The 22,671-nt window shown below is 44.0% G+C and overlaps 1 protein-coding gene across 3 annotated transcripts in view; it reads left to right on the top strand.

The window, feature by feature from the left end:
- Positions 1–22,671, top strand: part of anks1b (ankyrin repeat and sterile alpha motif domain containing 1B) — a 183,902-nt gene that overhangs the window by 75,443 nt on the left and 85,788 nt on the right. For all 3 annotated transcript variants that reach the window (XM_079335793.1, XM_079335792.1, XM_079335795.1), the window contains 4 exons: positions 1,779–1,901; positions 2,743–2,930; positions 7,795–7,926; positions 19,266–19,422. In XM_079335793.1, the coding sequence (XP_079191919.1) occupies positions 1,779–1,901; positions 2,743–2,930; positions 7,795–7,926; positions 19,266–19,422 (600 nt within the window). The remainder of the gene's footprint in view (positions 1–1,778; positions 1,902–2,742; positions 2,931–7,794; positions 7,927–19,265; positions 19,423–22,671) is intronic.

Here is a 22,671-nt window from a genome sequence, read left to right as displayed (position 1 = left end):
CCTTATACTGCCCACAATAAAAGGCCACTCTGAAATGTGCAGTTTTGTCTCACAGCAAAATGCCACAGATGGCGCAAGCATTGAGGGAGCGTGCAATTGGCATGCTGACAGCAGGAATGTCAACCAGATCTGTTGCTCGGGCATTGAATGTTCATTTCTCCACCATAAGCCGTCTCCAAAGGCGTTTCAGAGAATATGGCAGTACATCCAACCGGCCTCACAACCGCAGACCACGTGTAACCACACCAGCCCAGGACCTCCACATGCAGCAGGTTCACCTCCAAGATCGTCTGAGACCAGCTACTCAGACAGCTGCTGAAACAATTGGTTTGCATAACCAAAGAATTTCTGCACAAACTGTCAGAAACCGTCTCAGGGAAGCTCAACTGCATGCTCGTCGTCCTCATCGGGGTCTTAACCTGACTCCAGATCGTCGCCGTAACAGACTTGAGTGGGCAAATGCTCACATTCGATGGCGTCTGGCACGTTGGAGAGGTGTTCTCTTCACGGATGAATCTCGGTTTACATTGTTCAGGGCAGATGGCAGACAGCGTGTGTGGCGTCGTGTGGGTGAGCGCTTTGCTGATGTCAATGTTGTGGATCGAGTGGCCCATGGTGGTGGTGGGGTTATGGTATGGGCAGGCATCTGTTATGGACGAAGAACACAGGTGCATTTTATTGATGGCATTTTGAATGCACAGAGATACCGTGATGAGATCCTGAGGCCCATTGTTGTGCCATACATCCATGAACATCACCTCATGTTTCAGCAAGATAATGCACGGCCCCATGTTGCAAGGATCTGTACACAATTCTTGGAAGCTGAAAATGTCCCAGTTCTTGCATGGCCAGCATACTCACCGGACATGTCACCCATTGAGCATGTTTGGGATGTGCTTGACCGGCGTATACGACAGCGCGTACCAGTTCCCACTAATATCCAGCAACTTCGCACAGCCATTGAAGAGGAGTGGACCAACATTCCACAGGCCACAATTGACAATCTGATAAACTCTATGCGAAGAAGATGTGTTGCACTGCATGAGGCAAATGGTGGTCACACCAGATACTGACTGGTTCTGAGTCCCCAGACCCTCAATAAAGCAAAAACTGCACATTTCAGGGTGGCCTTTTATTGTGGACAGTCTAAGGTACACCTATGCACTAATCATGGTGTCTGATGAGCATCTTGATGTGGCACACCTGTGAGGTGGGATGGATTGTCTCAGCAAAGCAAAAGTGCTCACTATCACACATTTAGACAGATTTATGAACAATGTTTGAGAGAAATGGTAATATTGTGTATCTGGAATGAATTTTAGATCTTTGAGTCCATCTCATGACAAATGGGAGCAAAAACAAAAGTGTTGCGTTTATATTTTTGTTGAGTGTAATTAGGTCTCTGTGTGGAAGCTGCTGGTTGTTTTGACGTTTTTTTTAGCCTGTTGTACTGTCAGTCTTGACTCGGACTTGGCTTCCTCCCTACTTTCCCCCCTCCTCTTTCGTTTTTTTTTTTTTTATCAACAGCAGTGAGCTCTATTAGCCGGAGCTGTGGAGGGAATTCACGGTGTGGGATGAAAAAAAGAAGAAGTGAGAATTGAATGCAGCTCGAGTCGAGTTGTTCGCCATGCTGATGGCCGTGCTATTATATTGATCCGGTGAAAATGCCTCTGAAATGCTTTTCCCCCCCCTCCCCACCTTTCCTTACTCGCCTCCCACTGCCACCACATTCTCCATTCCAACCACTCGCCCTCACGACTCCCCTCTTGTTCCCGTAGAATATATGATGGACGAGATGGAGAGGACGAGTATCACGGAGGAGCCCATCCGCAAGTGTCCCGTCCCTGCACCTCGAACCTCTGTTCCCTCGCCCTCTGCCTCCCCCTCCCTCAGACACAAGAGTGAGTAAAAACACAAACACACACACAGTGTCAAAGGTGATGAAAATAATCTCATCTTGGCCAAAGACATGTTGCATATCCCCCAGATGTTGTTTCACTATGCTGTAATGTCCTTATAACCTGCATAAGACGATCATATCAGTAATGTAGTGTCAGCCAACACAAACACAGGCTTCAGATAAAGAATACCAAAAATGTGTTTCAAGTGGATTTTGGTTTCTTTTCTGAAATAGAAATATCCCTCTTAATCTGATCTCAAGTATGATCTGCCTTTGAAACCTGTGTGGACGTGGAGAGCAGCTCCGTCAGTGGAAAAGAACGGGTACTGCCGCTCTGAGCGGCTAGGACATTTCCTTGTCCAGCGCTGCCCCCTGTGGTTTGAACGTGACACGACAACAGGCTGGATTCTTGCTGATCCTCTCTGCTTTCTCACCCACTGTCAGCAGCTCCCCTTAATTACCTGTGAGACGATCGGAGGAAGCGAGAGAAAGTGATTAGCACAGTTTGCTCAACTTTGAACACGTCAGCGGGTCAGAGAGACAGAGGAGGCCTTTTATAGGTTTTAGTCTTCTTGTTTGGGGGATTATTGTATAGAGACTGGAGGGGGCCTGTCTGTATACTGCTACTGGATGCCCTGAATTTCCCTCGGGATCAATAAAGTATCTATCTATCTATCTAGTCCTGTGTGTGCAGGACGTTTTACAGCAGTCTGTTGTGTTCGTTCAGGAATCCAAAATCCATCTCTTACATCACAGCGCTCAGAACAAGTGTCATACTGTTTGTTGTTAAAGCTGCTTTGGATGAATTCCTTACTTTCTTCTTCCTCTCTCGCCCCCCCCAGATGACGCTGTGACAAGCGAGCTGTCCAAACTGCTCCACGAGATCAAAAAGTGCCGTGACAGGGACTACTCCTTCGAGGAGCTCTGCCACACCATCTCCTCTCACTCCATGGACAGCTTCGGCAGCGGGCGGCTCTCTGACGAGGAGAGGCCAGATCGACCCAACGGCACCCTGACCCGAGTCGGCAAGGTACAGGACCGCTCTGAATTCTTCGACAGAGAATATGTAGATTATAACACGAGCTGCTGCAAGTGGGAGAGGACTGTTTATGACGACGTCCTCCGAAGGGGTGTTGTTTGAATAAAACATCGGCTCACTCACAAATGTGCAAGTGTGAGGGGGGGGGGTTCTGTTCGTAGGTGTAAGCCTATTGGTCAGAAATAAGGAAGTGCTACATCGTCATTACAGGGGAAATGAACAGTGAAGGGAAGAGGACGGATATACAAAGAGAAAAGGTACAAATGTTTGTATCAGTGATCTCGGTTTTAATTCTTTACAGAGTTGACAAAAGAAGTCGTACTGTACGAGCTTTTTCGGAAACTTCGGTCTGAGATTAACAGATACAATTATTCTAAAGCTCATAACAAAGAAGATGACTTGTGAATTTTAAGCTACCATGATCTTTATTTCAGCCACAGTCGAAGCTCTGCTAACTAGTGGTTCTAGAGATTTTTGAGATTTTAAGTTATTAATTGTCTCCCATTTAGAGCGAGGGAATGTGGCCTTGTTTAACACAGCTTCTACTTGAATGTGGATTATAAATAAATCAGTCAGAGATAGAGCTCATTTAAAGGCAGCTCAGTTAAGCAACCCTGTAAAAACAGCCCCACCAAAGTCTTCAGGTCTGATAACAGTCCAGCTCCCATGAAAACATGGCCTCATTTTATTTCACTTTGTAGTTAGCCCTCTGCTTGTGCAGTGTAATGTGTTAAAATGTCACATGTTGGTTTCTGTGTTCGGGTGTCACTGTGTTTGGCCGCAGGAACAATCTTCATCTAAAGAAATGCTTGCACTTTGTTCATTTTGCCAACAGGGGGCAGCATCAGATTAACAGATGCCACTGAGCAGACTCTACTGGTTGAGCATTTACTTGTTGTTGCTGATAAAAAAACAAACAAACAGAAAAACAGCTCCTGTTTGTTGTTGCCTGGATTTGTTAAATAATGAGCTCACATTGTGCAGACACGGTTTTCTCTTTTTGAAACCTTTTCTATGTTAGTCCTTCTTTCTGTCACATTTTCAGAATATAACAGATACGACGTTACGGATTCAGAATCCAGTCTGAGGGTGGAACGTGTAACTTAAATCAGAATCAGCCAGACCAGAGAGCTGGGGCTGCGGTTTATTTCTTGCTGCCAGCACAGCGTGACACGGACGCTCCTCTGCGTTTTTCAATCCCGCCGTCGAGGAAGTGAGACCCGCGGGTCCACAGGTGTTCCATCACATTGACCCCCCACCCGAGTCTGAGGACCACACACTGAGAGGCAGCTCAACAAACGGGATTGTCTGTTTCCATTTTCCTTTCCCTCTCTCTCTGCTCCTCGCACTCACATGTCTCTCACACACACACACACACACACACACACACACACACACACCTTAAGAGAAGAAATATTGTCACTGATCAATAGCTCATCATCTTTTTCCTATCTGAAAATGAGCTCCATATGAAAGCATACAGAGATATGTTTACGTACAGTGCAGCAGGCGTTCACACACACACACACACACACACACACACACACACACACACAAATACTCAACACACACACACCTTTGCTCACTCAGGCTATAATTATCTCAATCCATCTTGTCTCCCTCTCTCTCTTTGGCTCCATAAGTACCAATTTGTATTCTATTACAGACATCCAGTGTGTGTGTGTGTGTGTGTGTGTGTGTGTGTGTGTGTGTGTGTGTGTGTGTGTGTGTGTGTGTGTGTGTGTGTGTGTGTGTGTGTGTGTGTGTGTGTGTGTGTGTGTGTGTGTGTGTGTGTGTGTGTGTGTGTGTGTGTGTGTGTGTGTGTGTGTGTGTGTGTGTGTGTGTGTGTGTGTGTGTGCCCGCGGGCTGCTCTGTGTACATGTAGTTGGAGCCATTAGTATGTTACTCCATGTGTCTGTCACACATGAATAAAAGATGACAAACCCAACAATGGCACACACACACTCACACACACACACACACACTCACACACACACACAATATAAATGAGTACTTTCCTGTGTGTTCAGTGGGATTAAACCAATATGTGTTTCTGTTTTTCGGACTCTGTTATTACTCTCTGCTGATTTAAATACATTATCTCTGAATTTCATCCGTTCTCCATAAAAAGACTGAAGCTGCGACAAAAGATTGCTTTTCAGTATTCATTCTATAAAACTGATTAATTTCATGACAGTCTAATTATGAAATAGATTAAAATTGGAAATCAAAAAAAGCCACAAGCTCAAGATGAAGACACGTCAGATTAAACATTGTGGCCAGCTGACAAACCGATGCCCGAGTTTAATACGAAGAATTAAAAAAAAAAAAGAAGCAGAATTTGTTACTCTCTTTGTACAGCTGGAATAAATGGATCTTATATGTGTGCGTTCTTAATGAACTTTTATGAATATTGATATGAGACATCAACTATAAGGCAGTCAAGAAAAAAAATCTTTAGTGATTTAAAAATTGGTGAAACGTGGTAAGTTACATATTTTTATGTTTAGAGTTGGCTTATCTTTTTAGAAAGATTCTTTTTGAATTTAAAGACACTCATTGTGACTGTGAGCCGACAGCTGGAGGTTACAGTCACATGGACAAACTGGTGCTTTTAGCTGCTAACATATGGATGCTAACGTCCTCACATGGATCCTGTTAACATTCAGTTCTGGTCATTTAAAGGGTAAATCTTAGCATGCTTATCTTATCTTATAGCGTTTAACACTAAGTACAGCAAGAGAAACGAATGAAATCAGCAGATTAAAAAAAAAAAAAAAAAAATCCTCTGATTATGCTACAGATTAGATGGACACTCGTCCATCTAACCCCAGAACATATCATTCACAACTATAGGTGTTAACTTTTTAGGGTGACGGAGGGGCTTTGTTTATCTTCTGCATCTCCATCAACATCTCCTGAGTGTTGTTAAGACTCAGCAATAACTAACCAACCAACATTGCCGTCTATCAAGTTGAATCCCCCCCCCCCCCCCCGCCCCAGAACACAGTTCAAGTGCTTTTTCCTCGCTATTTTTTTTAATTCCCTCTGTTCTTGTAGACTGAAGCAGAGCTGGGATGTCAGCAGACAATCTGGTTCAGATGTGAACGTTGGTTTATTCGTCTGGCGGCAGAAAATCTCTCGTTTGCTTGTTTGTTTGAATGTGTGGTGACAGAAATCTGGTTGAACACATTTTAAAAACTATTTACGTCTGTTTTTCAGCTGCTGTTGAGTCCGCTCAGGTCACTGGATTGATCTGAGTGTGGCGTCCTCAAATAATGAACTAAGACGATCTGTAAATGAAGAGAAAGAGATTCCCTGAACAGAAGTGCATTGAACTCTGGCTGATATCTGTTTTCAACTGCAATGAAAGGAGATATCAGTTTATATGTTTATGTATCAGCCTATTGTTCATTCATACAGTGCCGTGTGTGTGTGTGTGTGTGTGTGTGTGTGTGTGTGTGTGTGTGTGTGTGTGTGTGTGTGTGTGTGTGTGTGTGTGTGTGTGTGTGTGTGTGTGTGTGTGTGTGTGTGTGTGTGTGTGTGTGTGTGTGTGTGTGTGTGTGTGTGTGTGCGCTGCAGTCTGTTTGCATCTATCAATATTCCAGAGTTGATGTCGGCCTTGTGCAATCTGGAGAGATTGGTGACCTTTTGATTTCGGCCTCATTTTCTGCCTCTATCTCTATTTTCACTGATGCCCTTTGGCTCCCCTCGTCTGTCCTCGGCTCCCTCTGAATCTGCTCCTCTGTTTAATTTCTCAACATGTTTTTGTCTTTTTCCTGCAGTTTCTCTCTCACTCACTCTGTCTTTAAAACGTCCTCAAGAATTCCCAACTAAACCTCTTGTCTCTGTATCTCCTTTGTCTGTTCTCTCTTCCCTCCCTTCTACTACTGGTTTAAAAACAAACTTCAAATCAGACATTGCACTTCTCTCTCTCTCTCTCTCTCTCTCTCTCTCTCTCTCTCTCTCTCTCTCTCTCTCTCTCTCTCTCTCTCTCTCTCACCCTCTCCCTGGTCTACTGGGACATCAGGTGGGCTGCGTCTGCCCTCTGACACCTCGTGTCACGGAGCTCGTACACACACCTGCCCCTCCTGGGAGCCGAAGTGCCCCAGGAAAGGACACTGTGTGCTTGTGTGTTTGTGTTGAAGTTCATTGCTGAGCCCTTCCTGTAACTCACTGTGGCATCCAGATGAGTAACGCTGCCACATGTTCCAAGAACAGCTTCATTTGGGACTTAGCTGTCCTCTAATAAAAACCAAACCTTAGTGGTCATTTAATGACTACAGGCTGTTTTTTTGGTTTTTTTTCTCTCTGACTCTAATTATACATTTTTATGGAAGTGTTGCGTGTAAATCCTGATTGTTTAGCAGGCATCAGGAGATTCACGCCCAGCAACACAACACTGAAATGACAGCTCCTCATAAAGTTGATTTAAGTCTGACATGGCGCTACATTAGCATTCATTTTGAGTCACGTTTGTTTCTACCTGATGGATGTAAGCCCAGTGTTACTTCTTATTTGTGCTCGGTTTTTGTCTCCTCTAACGCCGCGTTGCATCATTTGGAAGCTAACTTTGCAGATCTGAGCTTTTTTAAAATTTTGTTTTATTTGCTGAAAACAGCTACCTGCTTACGAAACTACAGAATGCTGTTAGCGTGGCAAGACCGAACTGAAACAATGAAGCAGCAGGCCCAAACAGTTGAACAGTCATCTTTTAAGCTCTCTTCCTTTTGCCCTCCTCTGTTAACCCTTTTTTTTTTTTTTTTTTACACGTACGGTGTCTGACCACCATCTAACTATTGCCTTCGATTTCAGACACAAAGTTTATTTTTTTTAAATGTCTGTTTTTTTGCAGAGACCGACCCCGCCTCTCGCCCCGGCTCTGGAGGAGGACGAGGCAGACAAAAGTTGCGGCCCCACGGGATTCTGGGAGTCCCTGACACCCTGCAACGGCTGCCGCAACCTGGGCTTCTCCGGCCTGTCACAGGTACACACACACAGGCACACACACACACACACACACACACACACAAACACACACACACACAATGCTTCACTCCAGTGAAATTACAGACTTTTACAGATATTTTATGTACAGTATGCACATAAGGAACACACTCATCAAATCAATCCATTATCACCATAGGGGTTTGTCACATTTTGTTGAATAATGCATCTCACACACACACACACACACACACACACACACACACACACACACACACACACACACTGCTTCACTACAGTGAAATTACAGACTTGAGATATAACCATTGTACTTAGTGAGCTTTCACTGGTTACCGTGGGAACGCTTTGACTGGGTCGTCACCAGAGAGACCAGCTCTCCTGACAGGTTACTGCGCTCTCTAACCGTGTCTTTCTTTCTGTTTTCTCAATCATCATATTCTCGCTCTATACTCAGAAAGAATCCTATTTCTGAAGCTTTCTCCTTTGATGAGAATCACTGGGTTCATGAACCCTGAATGAAAATCAGTCACCTGAAGTATCTCATCATTTTTTTTCGTCAGAATCGGATTAATACAAAATAACATAGTTGAAAATTGGGGTCAGTTCTCCTATACATCTGCATTACAGTCCAAATGATGGTTCTGCCTTCTTCCATTGAATTCCTTCAAAACAGAAACACAGACTGAACTTGGTGTATTCCATTTCCAGGAACTATGAATACACATGCTTAAATTCGACACGTTCCCAGATAATTGAGCGATACATTCACCATTCAACGTATTTGAAGGATGTATTTCTGGCACCTAGTGTTTAAAAAAGGTACAGCAGACAAAATTCAAAGCATTGGCGAGAGCTGCCCTCCCCCTGCCCCCTACTCTCTAGGATCATGGCTCATGCTGGTCGCCATGTTGCGGACCATGAAGCTTCAGTGTTTAGCCAGCTCTGCTTTGATCTTGAAACCTTTCTCCTTTCTAACCTCCATTTTTCAAAGCATGTCCAATATTTACCATGGCTGTGACACCCGTAGGCTTGCAGTGATAACTGGTTTCATATCTGGCTAATCAAGGGGTGTCCAAAACAACCACGTGGGCGGTGCCTTAAAACCGCCTACTGTACCTCCTCCGGTCGAATCAAATACTGACCATTCAGGACCGGTTTGGAAACTTGGGAGTTCATACTGACTGCTGTGTTTATGTCCGAGAAACCAGCACATGCACACACAACATGAGGTGCACAGAAACATACTGTAGTTGAACTAATATTTTCTGCACAGTAAGCTTAAAGAGGGTCCCAAACATAACAGTGACACTGTTTTTGTTTATATTCACATGCATTCAATATGCGGATGGTAACACAGAGGGTCCATAAAGTGTGTTTTTAAGTCTGAAGGTCATTTCAACTCACCCAAAGGGGAACAAAAGTGGCTCTAATACTGGGTTTAAAAGTGACCATTCAGGAGAATTTTTTGATTTCACAGACTATTACTCCAATCAAAGAGCTTTGAAGCAACTCAACAGTCATAACGGAAGCAAAAGAATAACACAAACGTTTTCCTTTCGTATTTGCCTCAAGGAAACAAAAGAATTCTTATCAGAGAAAAACTTCCCGTCAATCTACTTTTATGCCCCACTAAACATACCGACCTATAAAGTTTGATGCCAGAGCTTGTAGCTCCTCTCGTACTTTTCAATGAATGTGCAAAATATCCTTCTGTAAAGTAGACAAATCCCCTCTGCTGCCGAGAATACCTGTTTGACCTTTTTGTCCTCCTTCCTTTCTTCCTTTCTTCCTTCCTCCCTTCCTCCTTCCCTCCCAAAGCTCTCCATGCTGTGCATAAAAGTGTGCTTAATTGTGTGCAGTTGAGAACACTTAGCAGCAAGTTGCTTGCTGGCTCACCCTGCAGGACATCTGACATTTACAACACAACGACCCTGTGTGTTATACGCTGGCAGCCCGCCTGCCTGACTGGCATGCTGCCTGGAGATGTTTGCACCTGGATGTGTGTGTGTGTGTGTGTATGTGTGACCCTAATGTGTTGATGCAAAAGAAAAAAAGGACCTTTGTGCATGTTGGCGTCCATGTGAACATGAGAATATACAGAGCATATTGTTAGTTTGTGTGTTCAAATGTGTCTGAATTTAGCGGGGCACCATTTTGAATTGGGTTGTGTGTTTTGTAGAGGATTAAAGAGGGATGAAATAGAGAGAATGAGGGCAAATAGATTGAGTTGTTATTACATAATTAAGTTAGCACCATGCTAATGAGCTCAGCGTAATTGAGAATAAACAGAGTCGACGTAAAGATTCAGTTCGGTTCGTCTCCTTTTTAAGGAAACAAAGTGAAACTCTTTTCGTCTTTTCTCGTCACGACCCCACACGAGATCCCACATCAGAACAAGACCGCGTTGTTTCAGATTTAGCCAGGGACAACACTGTCCAATGTTTATGTTTGTGTACGCGTGCATCTGTGACGTGTGCACGCGCCATACGTGCCGCAGAAGGAAGCTTTCCCTTGTTGTGGATTTCTTTGCCAGTCACACGTATCCTCCCACAGTTGCCATGTGCACGCCGACTGATGCCCGGTTGTGCGTGTGGAGGAGGTTTCCACTCTGACGTCGACTTGAACAACGCAGTTCATTGCGCACGTGCACAGAGGCTGAAGCAAAAAAAGTAGAGAATAAGAAGAGAGGAATGTAATGAACCACTGCGAGGAAAGGGTTCAGATAGAGAGGTTCTGCAGGGTTGCCAGGCAACCTAGAAATTCATGTGATTTCAGGCGTGGGATGGCCACCTTTTACAAGTCACAGGTGCGTCAGTGAGTCAGTGCATAGACATGTTCGAATACACGTCAGAGCTTCACGTTATTCATTCCTCTCTCTCTTCTCCACCTGTCCTTCTTCCTTCCTGTTTTTCAGCTCCATCTTTTTCTCTCTCTCTCTTTTTTTTTTTAACCTCAGACGTCCTCGTTCGATTCGATTTTTCTTTTTTTTTTTCTCCGTCTCCTCAGTGGCTGGTGACCTTTCATGTTTTCAGCTGAGGGAGTTTGAAGGAGTGGAGGTGGGCTGAGGCCGTGTCTGTCTCTGTGCCCTGGTGGAGGTTAAGATCAGAAACCCAGGAGGGCTCTTGAAGATTTTAGGGCACTTCAAAGGAAGGTATTTCTGAGAGGACGGGGACTGTGTGGAGGGTTTTTATAAGGCTTTGAGAATTTTGTGTGCTCTGCAGGTGAGCTGCTCTAAAAAAGTGCAGTGTACAATTCAAGAGTTTCCAAAGTGAACAACTTTTTTTTTTTTTGTTAAAAATAATCATTCAAAATGTCACCGGTTCACCCGTTTTTCCTTCCTTGGACAGCTTCAGCACCCCAAACGACAAACCCTGTTGCTCTCTGAGAAATGCAATTTGAGCTTCTGTTGGATCAAACAACACAGGGCTGTGCAGGTCTTCGCTCCCCACACACATCAGGCCCACCATGAACCTGTCGCTGGTTCACCTCATTTACCTTCCTGAGTGATGACCGACCACTTTAGAGCGGAGACACCCTCAATAAGAGCTACAGTTTTAGCCTGACCCTGTCATTACTCCTCCCAATTTAGCCCTTTGTAAAGTCACTCCCAGCTAACCTGGGAGCTACTGTTGTGTAGATATGCCCTGTACAACATCAGCTAGATCAGACTTTACCGGTCAAATGTGTCTGATCTGATTTTTGTTAACGTGTTCCTTACTTGTGTCGCACACACTCACAGATGGACGTTGCTTTAGATAAAGCTTTCTGACTTTCTACAAACATGTCACATAAACTGTATATACGGTGGAGTTTTACTGCTTATTCAACCTACAATATCTCTGTTTTGTGAGAACCACAACACGCCACTGATTTTTTTTTTTTTTTTACTACCCCCCCTCCCACCCCAAAAACAAATGTACTTCAGAAACAAGAGCAGATCATCTTCATGCTGTGCCGTTTGCACATCAGCGAGGTGTGTGTGTGTGTGTGTGTGTGTGTGTGTGTGTGTGTGTGTGTGTGTGTGTGTGTGTGTGTGTGTGTGTGTGTGTGTGTGTGTGTGTGTGTGTGTGTGTGTGTGTGTGTGTGTGTGTGTGTGTGTGTGTTATCAAAGTTGCTGTGATGACAGGAACGGTGAGCATCCTCTAAAACAATTCCTCCCATCGGGGTTGAGACAGAAAAAGCCGAGACGCTATAAAAGTAATAAATAGGAAGTCATTTTTAGCACTCTGAGCCGCCACTGAAAGTACCGCCCGCTCTACGAAGACCAAGGAAAACTCATTCAGCAAAACAAGTGGGACACACAGTGCCCAGCTTATGTCGGGTTATTTTCCCGTGTTTTTTTTTTGTTTTTTTTCTTCTGAAGCATCAAAGAAAAAAAATCTTAATTTGCTGAAACTGAGTTATGGAAAGGCAATTTGTTGCGCAGATCTCTGTACTTGAAGTGTGTTTTATGACTTTCCGGCTGATCTGAAGCATTTACTCAGATGCAGATACGTGTTAAATAAAGCCACGTGGATCTTTGTTTGAACTCGTCTGGTCTTTTCAGAGAACCTGCTTCTCTTTTGGCTGGTCTGTGTTTCATGTTATAAAGTCTATTTATAGAAAGCCTTGTTTGAAATTGAATGATTAAAACAGTAATGGTAACTTTGTAAAAACAAAACAATATGAAAAGCAGGAAGAAGATGGATGAACAAGTGACCTGTTTCAGGAGCAGGGGCCACTCTAAAGTCTGTTGGGGCCCAAGACAAAAATCAGCTTAGGGGGCCTTCCAACCAGGCTTCAGTGGGGACATGAGAGTAAATGCTGTCAGATGGGGAGATACCAGGAAACAGCTCTTGGGTTGTTCCTCCCCAGACTTCTCAAGCTCTCAGCTGAACACAGTAAAACTTTGGTCACACAGCAGCAGCTCTCTGTCGGCAGCATCTCGCCCCGGCTGCTGGCCGTGTCTGTGGGATTAAGCGCAGAGGCAGGAGGAGCCGCAGCGTGAGCTCTGCTCCGTACAGCAGCAGTCACAGGGGGAGGGGGGGTTATTTTCTGAGGAGACACTGTCCCTGATGGGTGGCTCAGCGAGCTGATTTTATTTTTTTTTGGGGGGGGGGGGGATTAGCCAACCATGGATCGAAATCCATTTCTTCACGCCGATCCCCTGTCCAACTCTCACTCTATATCACTCTTTCTCCAGCTCACCTTTTTGGACACTGTATTTCTCATCTCTTCACTGCGGCAGTCCCATCTCAGGGAAATAAACTTGACTTGCTGTGTCCAAAAACACCCCGCAGGGTTACAGTTACAGCCAGTCAAGCTAAGCCGAGGTATTCCAGATGTCGATGGATGACCTTTGGTCGAGGGCATCAAATCAAATCCAGGAAACGAGAGAGTCCTGCCGCAAATTCCTTCCCTCCTCTTTCAGGGGTTGGATCTAGTTTGTACCCCCTCCACCTCTAACATGTCCTAATCAGGGACATGATGTGTCCTGTAGCTTAATTCAGTTTGCAGTGCAGAGACCGGCAATCCTCGGTCTCTGCATTTAGAAAGAGAGAATTACATGAAACAAACACCCAGAATAAGAATAGTTAGAGTGGCTTGAATCTGTGGTCACAACACATCAGCTGAAGGAGCTCAGCAGGAGTCTTGGCCGGACAGATAAGTTGTTGACTCTCAAGAAAAATGCAGTTTTTGCTTTCTGTGTCACGACTTGGATGTCCCTCTCTGTCGCTCCCTCCCCGAAGGGCCTCAGAGGGTCCCATTGTCCTTTCTGCTGTCCGCCCCTCCCTTTTTCTTTCTAATCGAATCGCATCCATGAGGAAATTCCAGCAAATTATAGCCCCCATTCATATCTGATGGCCTATGAACTCAGAGCGCAGAGAGTGAGGCAGCGGCTTGGTACAGTGAAGCAGAGGCGGAGAGAGGAAGAGCGAGTCACAGGATTCAAGAGTTTTAGGATCCCTTGGACGTGACTGAAGCAACGGCACATTTCCTATTTGGGTTATCAGCCCGGCACACACGCGACCACAAACCGTATAGAATATAAGCATTCATGCACACACACACACACACACACACACACACACACACACACACACACACACAGATGTATGCACATAAGCTCTCACATGATCACACACTGCGAGCGAAGAAACACCACACAGATATAATCACACACCGTAACATACAATCCTTTGGTCACATGTGCAGCCGGCGTCTCACACACACACACACACACACACACACACTCTGAAAGGTTTCATCTGGCCTCCGCAGTCGGACGGGAGCTGCATACGACCTGCTAATTAGCGGGCAGAGGAGGCCTCTGTTTGTCTGCCGGCTTCCTGCTCGGCTCAGACACAAGTTGCTCTGTGTCCTCCTATCTCTGCTTCTCCATAGAGAGGGAGGGAGACCGGGTGGAGGGAGGGAGTGGAGATGAATGAAGACGGGAGTGTGTTTGTTTGTTAGGAGAACTGCTCAGATGCGACCCCGGGAAGCTTTTTGCTGCCACTTCGTAAAGCCGTTTGACTCCTTAAAGGCCGCGGGGAGAAGAGCAGGATTCATCAAAGTATCAGGCAGCCAAACCTGTCGTGACACCGCAGGATTTATTTCTTCTGTTTGCTCCCTGGCTTCGTGAAGGGACTGGAGGTGAAGGTGATTTTTTTTTTTTTTTTTTTTTTTTATTCTGTCCTGTTCAAGATTGAGTAGCAAAGTCGAAAAACATTTGTAACCTTTTTGCTTGCTTCGGTCTGCCGTTTTTTTTTTTTTTCTCTCTTCATATGAGGAAAGGTTTTGCCTGAACTTTACGCACATTTTCTCACTGCCTTTCCCACATGCTCGTGTGTCTTAGAAAGTCCCTGCACTCCCACTTCCTCTGCTTCCTCTTCCTCAGTGCTAAACTCATTTCTCTCTTCCCACTCCGTCTCGTGCTCGTCTCCTCTGGATTCCCTGTCACAAACTCCAGAGTAAGTCGGATCCTGGTGTCCTTTGATCCACCTGTGTTTTTTTTTCTCTTTTCTCCTCTCCCCTCCCTTCACATATCGCTCTCTGTCTCTCTGTCTGTGTGACGGCTTTTGTTACCTCCTGTCAGCTCAAGATACTCCTTTTCTCCTTCTGTTTCCTGCTGAAATGATGGGTGATAAGGCTTCAGTCATAAGGAAGGAATAATGAGAGAGATGATAAACATGTAGAAGTGAGAGAGAGAGGGAGGGATATACGAGGCAGGAATAGGGATAAAGGGTAGAGAAGAACCAGCAGAGCACTTAGTGGGAGAACGAGAAATGAAATTAAAGCACACATTCAGGCTGCTTCCTCATCTCTCTGCCCTTTTAATAATAATTCCTTTCTCATTTTCTGCCTTTAAACTCAGTCCCCAGTATTCACTCTCCCTGTAGACACTACAGATATCTCTTTCCTGAGCTGTTCTTCTCTCCTTCTATTAATGATGCTACTCTACCTGTGGCGTTTTAGATTCCTCTCTCCCGAATGTCATTGTTAATTCATGTTGAACACGTAGTAATTACCGTTAACGCTGGAGTCTCATTCTCTCCGCTCTCTTTCGTCAGCAACATCAGATGTTTTCTATTCAAATCAGGACTTTATTTCATCATCTCTCCTGCCGGCCCTGCACTCGATCTTTGACTCGTCCCCGCATCCATTTAGATCTGCTTTAATCGACTTTGAAACTTTATCTTGATTTTTTTCCCCCCTCGGAGGAACTGCACCCTCTTCCAGCTTCGTGCAATGAAGCAATCCGATGCATTTCCTGCCAGTCACAAATACAGTGTGTCAACATCCGCTCAAGCGACTCGATTACTCGGAGAACTCAGGAGGAAATTGGACATCCGATTTTACTTCAAATCTTGGTGAACATGCAGCCGCTTTGAGGGCTACTTGTTATGTACTGTATGAAAATACTCTTAGATGGGTTTTTTTGCAACTTATTTGCAGCAGCACACACATTTTCTAAAGCATAGCCCCAAGAATTAGAACTTCTAAAAGCTGCAACCTCGGATGTTGAAACTGAAGCCGACGGCTGACTCAAAGGGACAAAGAATGAAATGAAATAAAAAGCCCGTTTTTCAAACAGAAACCAGCTTGTTTTTATAGCCTGGTACAAAAAGCAGTTTTGGGCGAGATGGTTAATTTCTTTGTTGGTAAAAACGACACAGTGGGGGAAAGCATCGGTTTTGATTGTATCAAGGCTAATAGTTAGCCTTAGCCTTTGCATAGTTTGCAGGACAGAGTTATCTGACAGGTGGGCGGGTTGTAACTGTTTGCCTGTTTCTAGATAGATTATAAAGGAAGCTGGAGAATTCCAATACGGCCAAGGTCAACATTGTTCTTCAGAATGCTGAGACTACGTCCATGCTTGACATAGTTAGCGTGTATATTTTGGGTAAAGTAAAGATTGTGTTTAAAACTTTAGCGAGTGCTCGTGGACTTGAACTGTGAGAAGGCGTGTTTGTTAGAGCAGCATTCAGCCCGAAGCACGATGGTCATAACCTTAGATGACTTAGTGTCACACAAACGTATGGTGGTCAATAACGATCCTTACTCCCGCTGTCTCCACACACTGCTTCATGCACATGCATTCAAAAGCCAGTCGTATGTGCAGGAAGCCGCCTGTGAATCAGGTTGTTTCCCTGTACTCCAGTTAATGGCGTGTAAGAAATCAGGTCATCGCAGAGACTGTAAATAAGCTCCCTGAACCTGTAAACACAGTGTGGCAGTTGCAGTTTTCTGCTCCGTCGACAATACTAAATATGGTAAAGACTTAAAATGAGTGTGAGGTTGATTAATGGGCCTTTAATCGGAGCTGTCAGATGAGTTTATGTTTCAGAGTAGAGTGTTCGCGGCCCTGAAAGGAGCAGCTCTCCGTGTGCAGCTCGCCATGCTGTCAGCTGAGACCGGGCCACCTGCAGAGGGAAGACATAAAAGATTGACCAGCTCTCCATTAGCTGGTAATGGCGTCCTAATTGAGTGCTAATGGATTAAAAGAAGAAAAAAAAATGAAGAAGGGGGGATCATTTTTTCGAGTCTCAGATCGAGCGTAGAGGTTTGTAAGTGAGAGAAATCATCATGGGACTGATTGCTCTGTCAGCCGGCATGATTAATGCTTGTTGAGCGTGCACAGTGCATGATTGATGGCCTGGTGCAGTCTGGGTAATGTAGTAGCAGACGCTGACAGAAAGAGGAATGACCGTCGAACGAGGAGAGAGTAGAAGGCGACGGATGAAAAGGGAGCCGTTGAGAGCTGTTCAGAAACAGATAAGCCACTCCTACAAGTCATCGCCATGGTGACACATTTAACCACTGATCCCATTAGAGAGGGCATAACCATGGGAGAGTTGCGTTATGGGAAACATTCAGACCTGCAGAAGAAATGTCTGTTTGGGTGAAATGATGCTCAGCCATGTAACCTTTTCCCTCACATCACTCACTCTTGTTTTTCATTCTTTCTGGGCACACAGCTGCTGCGCAGATAAGGGACCTTTTGGTTCCTTTGGGGCTCAACCTTTTTACGAACGCTGCAACAAAGTGCAATCTAAAATTCTCTCCCTCAAACACAAGAGTGACAACACGTAATATAAAGGTCCCAAAGACGCATTTCCCTCAAGGTGTTACTCTGAATTTATCAGCTCTGAAGACTTTTCTGACGAAATGCTGCACGTCCCTTTGGTTCAAAAAATAAATCACTGATGGATTTCACTTAGCGTGTATATTAGACTTTAGACATTTGATAGAAAAATGTAATCACAGAGACTTATTAAAGAACTTCAAAAACAAAAAGGGCAACAACAATAATAGAGTAAAAGAAGAACATAGTTCCTACTTACATAACATACGCTCAACCATATAACAAGGAATGTACCTGCTGGTACTTACCTCTTACAATAAAAGAGTTATAATTCAATCTTCAAGGGGGAATTTTCTTTGATAATCGACCTATTAAGATGCTATTTAATTCACTTCAGATACAATCTACATCAACGTAGTTAACATCCCACACATCCTCAAAATATGCAAATTAATGTCTACCCATAACATCACCTGAAAAACAATTCTTGAGCCGCTCGGCCAGCGCGACACGATAATCGCTGTCTCGACTTTAAACTCTCTCGCTGTTCTTTTCTGTTCGCAGGAATGTGTTGCTTTTGTCTCTCAGAAGTTGTTTTGCCCTGATTTGAAAATTCTTTCCCACCATGTGATAAAAGCCTGAAGCTGTCTCACCATCAAAGGATGGATTCGAACAACACCTCTTTCATCACACACACACACACACTGGAGTAAAGCCATTTAATCGCAGACTTTCAGCGTCTAGTTCATAAGGAGACCCGAAAGTATCACAGGGTTTTGTTTTTTTTCTTCTTCTTCTCCAGTTTAGACGTTTCACTTAGCAGCACATTTGTCACATAAAGCCCGTAAATCTTCAAATGGAGGACTCATTTTCCCAATTGCAGCAATTTCACTGGAGTCTAGTGTTCTGAAAAGAAAGCTGGACACGAGACAGCGAGAAAATCAACACAAGATTGCTCTGTCTTATCCTAAATCTTTGCCAGTCTTGACAATTTTATAGCAGACGGATGCAAAATACTTAAGACTGCTTTTTTTTTTTTTTTTTTTTCCTTCGCTGCTGTAAGAAAAGCTTCAGTTAAATCACGTTGATCACGGTTATCAAAGAGAACAAACTCTCCCAAAGTCCTGAAGGGACCCTGAAGTGACTGGACGATAAACTCTTCAAGAATAAAAAGAAGGAAGAATAGAGTCTATGTTTGCCAAGTTTATTTGTTTCAGTGTTTTTTTTTTGTTTGTTTTTTTGAACATCGGCCCAAATCTTTCTCGATAATCCAGCTGTGCTGCGGAGGTGGAATGAACTTGAGCTGAATAACTGATGCTGTTTCAAAGTTTTGATGCTGCACCTGAAGCAAAGATTGGAGGTCGTTGACCCTGGAAGGAGATGTGTTTACCACACAGACAGACGACACACATAAAAGCTCTTTATCCCCTCTCTTTTAGTTCTTAGACGTGTGCACTCACAGTCTTTCACACTGCACATCAGAATATGAAAATAACCTCGTCTTTGGTCCAGCACTCTGACTGTGGACTCACTTAAAGGGCTTTGCTTTCCAAACATGATTAATTACCATTCTGCATCATTTACGGCTCTCTTGGACTTGATAATGTGCCAGCATGGCTGCAGTCCTTATTTAATAGTCTAATTAGTGTAATGTTTATTGAATGTAACACTGCTGCGACTTCTCCTCCGTGTCACTCCACTCAAACAGCAACGCTTCGGCCGCTCAAATGTGCACGACAAGCTACTGGATCGCCCTCTGATTTCTCCGTTTCTCTTTTCTGTCCTTCTCCCAGAACTCGAAGCCCTCGGCAGAGAGCGTCACCTCCCCGTCTCTGGATGTTTTCCTGCCGGAGGACGAGGAAAACCCGTACGAGTCGGTGACCACCGCCGTCACGCGCAAACCCTGCTCGCTCGATATCAACCACCGACTCAACGCCTGCCCTCGCAATGGTAGGAGAAAACTTTTGTTTCCAAGCGTCAGGTTCATTTCTTAATAGGAGGCGCTGCAACAGAAGAAAAAAAAAATTAACTTTCTCATGGTAATGATGTAGTTTGTTCGATCTTCATGATGCAACCAGAAACCTCATATTTCATATTTAAATCACAGATTGAAGTGTCTGTTTTGCTGAGGGCGCCGATAGCGTTGTGGCTAGCGTTGAGGCAGTAGCGCTCCAAGCGGGTGGACCTGGTTCGAATCCGACCTGTGGCTCCTTTAACATGTGTCATTCCTCTCTCTCTCTCTCTCTCTCTCTCTCTCTCTCTCTCTCTCTCTCTCTCTCTCTCTCTCACACTGTATCACTGCTATTACTTTCACTTTCTGTTCTCTGTTGTTTTCTTTTTTCTTAACTTTAATTTGGTACGGCATATGGCGCCCTCCAATGAGTTCATGTTGACTCTGTTCAAAAGCTGGAATCCATATGTTCATCCCTTGTTGTGTTTGTCCCGACTTGAACCACCTGAGCGGCGAACATGTTGTCCGTCCAAAGTTATCGCAAGTTTTAGAGCAATATGCTGCGGTGGAAACATGTGGGCGAGAGTGAGAGCAGGATATTTTTGGAAACATACAGTACAGTACAGTACATGGTTGAATTTATGCCTATTGTGTAGAAAAGAAATCTCAGGTTTCTTCAATGTTGACAGTCAGGCTGCCTTTACATGATTTTATCTGAACAAAACATTACGTTCCAGAAGAACCAGGGTAAGTATTTTTTAACAAGTGACTTTAGCCACAGCTTCCAAACCCCCCATAACTCTTTTTTTTTTTTTTTAATCAGCTCAGGATTTTGTGTGAGTTTGTGTTTTTTCTGTGTCTCATCACTTGTTCGGTCTGCTGCGTTTTTTTTCCTTCGACACCCACGACAATAAACACCCACAACGTGCTCTTCCCTTTTCACTCGGCTCCCATAGCCGTGCTACACACTGCACGTTGTCAGGGCAACTGCATCACTGCCTGGTGAGTCACCTGTATGTTGCCATAGAAACTGTCTTGCTAGTGACACTCCACCACCGACAACACCGCCGACAACACCAACAGAGGCGAAGAGAGGCTACTGTTGAGGCATGTTTTGTGCGTGCGTTCACACGTCTCGTCCCACGTTTGGCTGTTACATCTCTTCTGTGATTGGCTGAAGGACACAGCAGAGATGAACTGTCAATTCAGTGGAGGTAATATGCTTGTGTGTGCGAAATGGGAGGCTTCCTGTCTTATATCAAAGTGTCATTTGGAGGAAAATTGCTCGATTGATGTAAATGAGCAGTGTGGGAGGTCTGTTTGTTCCAAGTTCTTTAAACCCTGTTATCTGGCCAGATGAGAGCGAGACATAGTGAAAGGATGTGGAGACGAGTGAGCAAGACGTCAACACACAAAGAGGGAGAGTAAAAGAGACTGTGGAAGTCAGAAAAAAAAATATTATATATATATATATATATATATATATATATATATATATATAGAAATGAAAGTGCAGAATGTGTAGGAATTGAAAATGCTGTGCATGCAGAAGAAACTGTCTTAATGCAAAAATGTCTTAATGAAAAAAAAGGTGTGGAAAAAGTGTGGGACAGCGAGCAGGCGGATTATTGCACATCCAGTCGTCAGAGTTGGAGGGTCGTCTCGGACCGACCTGCCAACGTGACTGTGGATCTGTGATGCGGCAGGAGGGAAAATCCTGGCTCCAGTCACATGTAGAGCTAATAAGACATGGGTGTGAGGAAGGATATGATGATGAGCAGAGAGAGAGAGAGAGAGAGAGACTTGGTGCATTACACTGCAAAAAAAGTGATGGTTTTAGATGTGACAGCTTGTTTTTTTTAGGGAGTCTTCAAAATCTGCCTCTTGGTAATGTTCAGATGGGAGACCATGATTTTGAGTTTTCATGTAGCCCTGCTGAAGTAAAGTAAATATCCCGTTGCTTTCATGACTTCAGAGGCATGACTTTTTTGTGCGCACATATTGGAAAGGTATTTGTTAATTAGTTGCAGAACAATATTTAAAGGAGCAGTATGTAACTCTGACACCTTGTGTTTAAAATGAGAACTGCAGTCCAAAGATAAAACACAGAGTGCTGTCTCTCCCCCCGCCCCCTCCTCCTTAGAGTGGATGCACACGTAGGACCCCGTGTTGTGAAAACTGAATCTTCAGTGTTTAGCCAGCATTCTGACTTCTGACTTCCTTTTATAATTAAATCAGTACATATCTTGCATATTGCTACTTTAAAAGTTATTTAGGAATTTGTTTCATAAGATTAGGTAAACAAAGTAATAAAAAAAGATGGATAAAGGACCTTTGTTTATATATTATATAACCTGTGCTCATGGGGATTTCTGTCCTCTCATGACTTTCTGTCGTGCCTCAGCAGAGCATCAGCTGAATATCCCGAGACTAACGAAGGCAGGGTGATCACATTAAAGATGACAGGATTAAAAAAAGGTAATTGGCAGAACATTCGAATCAAATTTTTTTATTGATGGCAGATGTCTGGTTTTTATTTAGTTTTTTTTTTTTTTAACTAGCCTCACTTTACCCTCATGTTGCCGTCTCAGTTTTGACCGCTGCATTCATGTTAGACAGTAGCAGGATTTGCCTCCTAATTTCAAAGAAAAGGAAACTTTTTACAGTGCATGGATATAAGTATCCACCTGTCTTGTTCTGCTGGCCAGTTGTGTGCTGCTGCAGTCTCGACAATCAGGGCGGCTCTACCCAAACCCATCTGGTGACTGTCACTCAGCCCGGCTGCTGCAGAAACATCCACGAGCTGTTCTCTATGAAAGTCCAACCAAACACTTTGTACTTTATCACGGTACATCCTCTTCTAAATCCCTTTCCTGTTTGTTCTTTTTCTTTCACCTTTCTCTCTTTTTTTTTTTTTTTTTTTGTTCTTTGGTTCTCTTAAAGCTGTTGCCTGGGAATGTTTCATCATCTATTAGAAGCGTCATCACACTTTTGTCTCTTTAGCATTCATGAACAATCACACAACGTTCCCGAGTGGTGCAAAACATCCTCGCACACCCTAAGTCCTCTGTCACTTCTGACAGTGAATAAATGGAATTCTCTCCTTTATGATGCAAAGCACCTTAAATACAGACCTGTGCGTTTAATCCCACTACTCAAAAAGTCATTTGAACATTAAATCAGGATTATACTTCATGTTAGATGGATTTCTTTCTGTAAGAATGCCATTTGTTACAAATGAAGGAGTT

Source organism: Symphodus melops, assembly GCF_947650265.1.
Source record: "Symphodus melops genome assembly, chromosome: 22".
In the NCBI taxonomy this organism is placed as follows: domain Eukaryota; kingdom Metazoa; phylum Chordata; class Actinopteri; order Labriformes; family Labridae; genus Symphodus; species Symphodus melops.
The sequence above is the reverse complement of the archived record's forward strand: the minus strand, read 5'-3'. Positions and strand labels throughout refer to the sequence as shown.